Source organism: Nerophis ophidion, linkage group LG04 (assembly GCF_033978795.1).
Source record: "Nerophis ophidion isolate RoL-2023_Sa linkage group LG04, RoL_Noph_v1.0, whole genome shotgun sequence".
In the NCBI taxonomy this organism is placed as follows: domain Eukaryota; kingdom Metazoa; phylum Chordata; class Actinopteri; order Syngnathiformes; family Syngnathidae; genus Nerophis; species Nerophis ophidion.
This window is the reverse complement of record NC_084614.1, coordinates 82,169,607-82,179,139: the sequence shown is the minus strand read 5'-3', so window position 1 is coordinate 82,179,139 and position 9,533 is coordinate 82,169,607. Positions and strand designations below refer to the sequence as shown.

General features: G+C 38.4%; 1 protein-coding gene across 7 annotated transcripts in view; it reads right to left on the bottom strand.

Moving 5' to 3' along the window:
* Positions 1–9,533, bottom strand: part of tiam1a (TIAM Rac1 associated GEF 1a) — a 234,798-nt gene that overhangs the window by 90,860 nt on the left and 134,405 nt on the right. For all 7 annotated transcript variants that reach the window (XM_061899333.1, XM_061899335.1, XM_061899334.1 and 4 more), the window contains one exon: positions 2,078–2,250. In XM_061899333.1, the coding sequence (XP_061755317.1) occupies positions 2,078–2,250 (173 nt within the window). The remainder of the gene's footprint in view (positions 1–2,077; positions 2,251–9,533) is intronic.

The following is a 9,533-nucleotide window of genomic DNA, read 5'->3' as shown; positions in this document are numbered from 1 at the left end:
GGAGGTGAGTGACCCTAATATGTGGCTTTCATTGCCCCCCCCCCCCCCACTCTGCCACTGTCACATCTGCCCCCCCCCCCCACTCTGCCACTGTCATGTCTGCCCCCCCCCCCCCACTCTGCCACTGTCACATCTGCCCCCCCCCCACTCTGCCACTGTACGTCTGACAGGTGCCATGAATACAAATAAGACATGTTCCTACTTGACAATGGTGGCTGACAGTGTGGCCTTTTTCAACGTCAACAAACACGTGGGACCTTAGATCTCTGCCACATGCTCTGAGGATTTTTAAATCCATTTGATATGAGAATAATGTCTCTCAAATTCTCAGCTTTAGTCATGTCAATAATGTGCAAGCTCCTTATTTAGCAGGGTGTCGGGAGTCCTCCTCTAACTGAGACAACAATGCTGTCTAAGACCAGATCTGATCAGTCTCAGACTGGTTCTGATTATTCTAAGTCTACAACTAGATCTGACTCATCTAAGTCAAAGACTATATCTGTGACCAGCCTGAGACTAGATTGGCCCATTCTGAGTCTCAGACTAGACCTGACAAGTCTCAGACTAGATCGGACCAATCTAAGTCCAAGACTAGATACATTAGGACCCATCTAAGACTAAGACTAGATCTGACTAATCTAAGTCTGAGACTAGATATGTCCAATCTAAGTCTAAGACTAGATATAGTCGCACCAATCTAAGACTAAGACTAGATATGACCAGTCTGAGACTAACACAGACTAATCTTAGTCTACGACTGGATCTAACCAGTCTGAGACTAGAACGGGACCAATGTAAGTAAGAATAGATACACTAGGACCGATCTAAGTCAAAGACTAGATCTGACCAGTCTAAGGCTAACACTAGATCTGACCAGTCTCAAACTAGATATGTCCAATCTAAGTCTAAGAATAGATATAGTAGCACCAATCTAAGACTAAGACTAGATATGACCATTCTGAGACTAGCACGGACCAATCTTAGTCTACGATTGGATCTGACCAGTGTGAGACTAGAACGGGACCAATGTAAGTAAGAATAGATACAGTAGGACCAATCTAATTCATAGACTAGATCTGACCAGTCTAAGGCTAAGACTAGATATGACCAATCTCAGACTAGATATATCCAATCTAAGTCTAAGACTAGATACAGTAGCACCAATCTAATACTAAGACTAGATCTGACCAATCTAAGTCGAAGACCAGATACATTAGGACCCATCTAAGACTGAGACTAGAGCTGACCAATCTAAATCTAAGTCTAAAAATAGTTACAGTAGGACCAATCTAAGTCTAAGACTAAATCTGATAAATCTAAGTCTAAGACTAGTCCTGAACAATCTAAGTCTAGGACTAGATCTGACCAGTCTCAGACTAGATCTGACCAATCTAAGTCTAAGACTAGATACAGTAGGATCAATCTAAGTCTAAGACTAAATCTGACCCGTCTGAGACTAGAACGGATCATCTCCGTGTAAGACTAGATCTGACCAGTCCGAGACTAGAACGGACCAATTTAAGTTCAAGAATAGATACAGTAGGACCAACTAAGTCCAGGACTAAATCTGACCAGTCTGAGACTAAAACGGCCCAATCTAAGTCCAAGACCAGATCTGACCAGCCTCGGACCGGATCCGACCAATCAAAGTCTACGACTAGAGACAGTAGGACCAATCTAAGTCTAAGACTTTATCTGGCCAATCTAAGTCTAAGATTAGATCTGACCAGTCTGAGACTAAATTTGATCAAAGTCTAAGACTAGGTCTGTCCAGTCCAAGGTTGGCAAGTGTTGCTGTCGCTGTCTTCGAGGCCGGTCCTGGTTCACCCCGTTCCGCTGCAAGCCCGCAGGCCACGCCCCCTCCACATATATATGTGTGTGTGTGTGTATATATAAATGTGTGTGTGTGTATATATAGTGCCCTCAAAGTGTGTATTCATTTAATAAAATAAGGATGCTCGAACTACTGTCTCATTATTTATTTTAACATTTTGTAACCGTATTCAAGAACCAATAAATGGAGGTTCCACCATACTGTACATACAGTACATGGGGCAAATAACAATAATAGTTGTACCTGGAAGAGGAAGGCGTCTCCTGCAGAGTTGCTGAGGCAGAAGACAAAATCCTTCTTGGGGTGTTCAGGCACCGCCTGCACGATGGCGTTCTCCGCCCACAGAGCGTGTTTGGGAACGCTGTTGTTGTCGATCCCAGAGCGGCCGTCAGACTCGTACAGGAAGAGAGTGCAGCCTGGGCCACAGTTTAAGAGTCACATTTCTTTGCAGGACGACACTAAAAGTGTTAATGAGGCCACAAGCACAACAACAACAACTAGGACCGATACCGAGACCGATTAGTAGGAGTCATAGTAGTCAAGGAAGCCGATGTTCATTAGCAGTAAAAGTTATTTAAACATGAATATTATATGTCAGTAAACATCTGGACAAGGTTTTAAGTTAATTTTTTCGGACGTGTTCCAAGTACCTGGACACAGTGGACAGTGAGTACATAAAAATGGAAAGCGAGCTAAGGAAAACACTCCAAACTCTGAAAGTACACACACTCTGTCAATTCTCTTATACAAGTGCTGGTCATATTATTAGAATATCATGAAAAAGTTGATTTATTTCATTAATTCCATTTAGAAAGTCAAACTTGTAGAATGTATACATTCATTCCAAACAGACTGATACATTTCAAGTGTTTTTTGCCAAAAAGGAGATGGTAATACCTGACAACCAATGAAAACCCTGAATTCAACATCTCAGAAAATGAGAATATGGTGAAAAGGTCAGATATTGAAGACACCTGGTGCCACACTCTAATTAGCTAACTCACTCAAAACACCTGGAAAAGCCTTTAAATGGTCTCTCGTTTTGATTCTGTATGCCACACAATCATGGGGAAGACTGCTGACTTGACAACTGTCCAAAAGAGGACCATTGATACTTTAAAGAAGGAGGACAAGACACAAAAGGTCATTGCCAAAGAGGTTGGATGTTCCCAGAGCTCTGTGTCCAAGCACATTAATAGAGAGGCCAAGGGAAGACAAAGATGTGCTAGAAAAAAGTGTACAAGCAAGAGGGATAACCGCGCCCTGGAGAGGATTGTCAAACAAAACACATTCAAAAATGTGGGGGAGATCCACAAAGAGTGGACTGCAGCTGGAGTCAGTGCTTCAAGAACCACCACGCACCGACGTATGCAAGATATGGGCTTCAGCTGTCACATTCCTTGTGTAAAGCCACTCTTGAATAAGAGACAACGTCAAAAGCGTCTCGCCTGGGCTCAAGACAAAAAGGACTGGACTGCTGCTGAGTGGTCCAAAGTTATGTTTTCAGATGAAAGTCCATTTTGTATCTCCTTTGGAAATCAAGGTCCCAGAGTCTGGAGGAAGACAGGAGAGGCACAGAATCCACGTTGCCTGAAGTCCAGTGTCAAATGTCCACAATGGGTAATGGTCTGGGGTGCCATGTCATCTGCTGGTGTTGGTCCACTGGGTTTCCTGAGGTCTAGGGTCACTGCAGCAGTCTACCAGGAAGTTTTATGCTGCCTGCCGCCGACCAAGTTTATGGAAGTGAAGATTTCATTTCCCAACATGACTTGGCACCTGCACACAGTGCCAAATATACCAGTACCTGCTTTAAGGACCATGGTATCCCTATTCTTGATTGGCCTGCAAACTCACCTGACCTTAACCCCATAGAAAATCTAAGGGGTATTGTGAAGCGGAAGAAGCCAGATGAAATAAAGCAACTTTTTCATGATATTCTAATAATAAGAACAGCACCTGTATACTCTTTCATTTTAGATTTCTAGAGTGTTTGAATATCACATCGCCCTAAATGTGTAGACTATAAAGTACACAAACACAAAAAGGGATTCTAGTGGGTCAGGCCAATCTTTCCTTTTCTCTAAAACCAAAACTGGGGAAATGCGTAGTGTTCTAGACTTCACTGAAGACATGATTTTATTTCACAATTCCTTGAGTGAAAAAAAGGCCCAGTTAGGCCAAAAGTGTGCACAGAAGTAAGGGTAGGAACGCCTGAGAAACATTTGAAAGGGGAACAAACAAAAAGGGTGGAAAAGCCTTGGAAACATTTGAAAAGAGAACCAACGAAAAGGTTAGAAAAGCCTCGGAAACATTTGAAATGGGAACAAACGAAAAGGGTAGAAAATCCTCTGAAACATTTGAAATGGGAACGAAACAGAAATAGGTAGAAAATCCTCTGAAACATTTGAAATGGGAACAAACAGAAAAGGATAGAAAAACCTCTGAAACAATTGAAAGGGGAACTAATGAAAAGGGTAGAAAAGCTCCGGAAACATTTGAAATGGGTACAAACGAAAAGGGTAGAAAATACTCTGAAACATTTGAAATGGGAAAGAAACAGAAATAGGTAGAAAATCCTCTGAAACATATGAAATGGGAACAAACAGAAAAGGATAGAAAAGCCTCGGAAACATTTGAAAAGAGAACTAACGAAAAGGGTAGAAAAGCCCCGGAAACATTTGAAAAGGGAACAAACAAGAAGGGTAGAAAATACTCTGAAACATTTGAAATGGGAAAGAAACAGAAATAGGTAGAAAATCCTCTGAAACATTTGAAATGGGAACAAACAGAAAAGGATAGAAAAGCCTGGGAAACATTTGAAAAGAGAACTAACGAAAAGGGTAGAAAAGCCCCGGAAACATTTGAAATGGGTACAAACGAAAAGGGTAGAAAATACTCTGAAACATTTGAAATGGGAAAGAAACAGAAATAGGTAGAAAATCCTCTGAAACATATGAAATGGGAACAAACAGAAAAGGATAGAAAAGCCTCGGAAACATTTGAAAGGGGAACTAATGAAAAGGGTAGAAAAGCCCCGGAAACATTTGAAATGGTTACAAACGAAAAGGGTAGAAAATACTCTGAAACATTTGAAATGGGAAAGAAACAGAAATAGGTAGAAAATCCACTGAAACATTTGAAATGGGAACAAACAGAAAAGGATAGAAAAGCCTTGGAAACATTTGAAAAGGGAACTAACGAAAAGGGTAGAAAATCCTCGGAAACATTTGAAATGGAAACAAAGGAATAGGGGAGAAAATCCTCGGAAACATTTGAAATGGAAACAAAGGAATAGGGGAGAAAAGCCTCGGAAACATTTGAAATGGGAACTAACGAAAAGGTTAGGAACATTTGAAATTGAAACAAACAAAAAAGTGTAAAAAAACCTTGGAAACATTTGAAATGGAAACAAAGAAAAAGAATAGAAGAACCTCAAAAAATTTGAAATGGGAACTAATGAAAAGGGTAGAAAACCCTCGGAAACATTTGAAATGAGAACAAACAAAAAGGGTAGAAAAGCCTTGGAAACTTTGAAATGGGAACTCAACGAAAAAGGCCTAAAATCCTCAGAAACATTTCACATGGGAACTTAACAAAAAAGGTTAGAAAATCCTCAGAAACATTTGAAATGGTAACTATCGAAAAGGGTAAAAAAGCTTCAAGAGGTAGTCACCAGAAATGGCTTTTTCACTTCACAGGTGAGCTTGAAGCCCATCCAGAGAATGCCAAAAGTGTGCAAAGCAGTAATTACAGCAGAACAAAGGTGGCTATTTTGAAGAAACTCGAAAATAAAGCATGTTTTCAGTCATTTCACCTTTTTTTTGTGAAGAACATCAATAAGAATTAACCCCACATGTGTTGATTCTTACTTCGGATGTGACTATCATTCTTACTTCAGATGTGACTATCATTCTTACTTCAGATGTGACTATCATTCTTACTTCAGATGTGACTATCATTCTTACTTCAGATGTGACTATCATTCTTACTTCAGATGTGACTATCATTCTTACTTCAGATGTGACTATCATTCTTACTTCAGATGTGACTATCATTCTTATTTCAGATGTGACTATCATTCTTACTTCAGATGTGACTATCATTCTTACTTCAGATGTGACTATCATTCTTACTTCAGATGTGACTATCATTCTTACTTCAGATGTGACTATCATTCTTACTTCAGATGTGACTATCATTCTTACTTCAGATGTGACTATCATTCTTACTTCAGATGTGACTATCATTCTTACTTCAGATGTGACTATCATTCTTACTTCGGATGTGACTATCATTCTTACTTCGGATGTGACTATCATTCTTACTTCGGATGTGACTATCATTCTTACTTCGGATGTGACTATCATTCTTACTTCGGATGTGACTATCATTCTTACTTCAGATGTGACTATCATTCTTACTTCAGATGTGACTATCATTCTTACTTCAGATGTGACTATCATTCTTACTTCAGATGTGACTATCATTCTTACTTCAGATGTGACTATCATTCTTACTTCAGATGTGACTATCATTCTTACTTCGGATGTGACTATCATTCTTACTTCAGATGTGACTATCATTCTTACTTCGGATGTGACTATCATTCTTACTTCGGATGTGACTATCATTCTTACTTCAGATGTGACTATCATTCTTACTTCAGATGTGACTATCATTCTTACTTCGGATGTGACTATCATTCTTACTTCGGATGTGACTATCATTCTTACTTCGGATGTGACTATCATTCTTACTTCGGATGTGACTATCATTCTTACTTCAGATGTGACTATCATTCTTACTTCGGATGTGACTATCATTCTTACTTCGGATGTGACTATCATTCTTACTTCAGATGTGACTATCATTCTTACTTCAGATGTGACTATCATTCTTACTTCGGATGTGACTATCATTCTTACTTCGGATGTGACTATCATTCTTACTTCGGATGTGACTATCATTCTTACTTCGGATGTGACTATCATTCTTACGTCGGATGTGACTATCATTCTTACGTCGGATGTGACTATCATTCTTACTTCGGATGTGACTATCATTCTTACTTCGGATGTGACTATCATTCTTACTTCAGATGTGACTATCATTCTTACTTCAGATGTGACTATCATTCTTACTTCAGATGTGACTATCATTCTTACTTCAGATGTGACTATCATTCTTACTTCAGATGTGACTATCATTCTTACTTCGGATGTGACTATCATTCTTACTTCGGATGTAACTATCATTCTTACTTCAGATGTGACTATCATTCTTACTTCAGATGTGACTATCATTCTTATTTCGGATGTGACTATCATTCTTACTTCGGATGTGACTATCATTCTTACTTCGGATGTGACTATCATTCTTACTTCAGATGTGACTATCATTCTTACTTCAGATGTGACTATCATTCTTACTTCGGATGTGACTATCATTCTTACTTCAGATGTGACTATCATTCTTACTTCGGATGTGACTATCATTCTTACTTCAGATGTGACTATCATTCTTACTTCAGATGTGACTATCATTCTTACTTCAGATGTGACTATCATTCTTACTTCGGATGTGACTATCATTCTTACTTCAGATGTGACTATCATTCTTACTTCAGATGTGACTATCATTCTTACTTCGGATGTGACTATCATTCTTACTTCAGATGTGACTATCATTCTTATTTCGGATGTGACTATCATTCTTACTTCGGATGTGACTATCATTCTTACTTCGGATGTGACTATCATTCTTACTTCAGATGTGACTATCATTCTTACTTCAGATGTGACTATCATTCTTACTTCAGATGTGACTATCATTCTTACTTCGGATGTGACTATCATTCTTACTTCGGATGTGACTATCATTCTTACTTCGGATGTGACTATCATTCTTACTTCAGATGTGACTATCATTTTTCTTTGGATGTGACTATCATTCTTACTTCAGATGTGACTATCATTCTTATTTCGGATGTGACTATCATTCTTACTTCGGATGTGACTATCATTCTTACTTCAGATGTGACTATCATTCTTACTTCAGATGTGACTATCATTCTTACTTCAGATGTGACTATCATTCTTACTTCAGATGTGACTATCATTCTTACTTCGGATGTGACTATCATTCTTACTTCGGATGTGACTATCATTCTTACTTCAGATGTGACTATCATTCTTACTTCGGATGTGACTATCATTCTTACTTCGGATGTGACTATCATTCTTACTTTGGATGTGACTATCATTCTTACTTCGGATGTGACTATCATTCTTACTTCAGATGTGACTATCATTCTTACTTCGGATGTGACTATCATTCTTACTTTGGATGTGACTATCATTCTTACTTCAGATGTGACTATCATTCTTACTTCAGATGTGACTATCATTCTTACTTCAGATGTGACTATCATTCTTACTTCAGATGTGACTATCATTCTTACTTCGGATGTGACTATCATTCTTACTTTGGATGTGACTATCATTCTTACTTCGGATGTGACTATCATTCTTACTTCAGATGTGACTATCATTCTTACTTCAGATGTGACTATCATTCTTACTTCAGATGTGACTATCATTCTTACTTCAGATGTGACTATCATTCTTACTTCGGATGTGACTACCATTCTTACTTCAGATGTAACTATCATTCTTACTTCAGATGTGACTATCATTCTTACTTCAGATGTGACTATCATTCTTATTTCGGATGTGACTATCATTCTTACTTCGGATGTGACTATCATTCTTACTTCAGATGTGACTATCATTCTTACTTCAGATGTGACTATCATTCTTACTTCGGATGTGACTATCATTCTTACTTCAGATGTGACTATCATTCTTACTTCGGATGTGACTATCATTCTTACTTCAGATGTGACTATCATTCTTACTTCAGATGTGACTATCATTCTTACTTCAGATGTGACTATCATTCTTACTTCGGATGTGACTATCATTCTTACTTCGGATGTGACTATCATTCTTACTTCAGATGTGACTATCATTCTTACTTCGGATGTGACTATCATTTTTCTTTGGATGTGACTATCATTCTTACTTCAGATGTGACTATCATTCTTATTTCGGATGTGACTATCATTCTTACTTCGGATGTGACTATCATTCTTACTTCAGATGTGACTATCATTCTTACTTCAGATGTGACTATCATTCTTACTTCAGATGTGACTATCATTCTTACTTCAGATGTGACTATCATTCTTACTTCGGATGTGACTATCATTCTTACTTCGGATGTGACTATCATTCTTACTTCAGATGTGACTATCATTCTTACTTCGGATGTGACTATCATTTTTCTTTGGATGTGACTATCATTCTTACTTCAGATGTGACTATCATTCTTATTTCGGATGTGACTATCATTCTTACTTCGGATGTGACTATCATTCTTACTTCAGATGTGACTATCATTCTTACTTCAGATGTGACTATCATTCTTACTTCAGATGTGACTATCATTCTTACTTCAGATGTGACTATCATTCTTACTTCGGATGTGACTATCATTCTTACTTCGGATGTGACTATCATTCTTACTTCAGATGTGACTATCATTCTTACTTCGGATGTGACTATCATTCTTACTTCAGATGTGACTATCATTCTTACTTTGGATGTGACTATCATTCTTACTTCGGATGTGACTATCA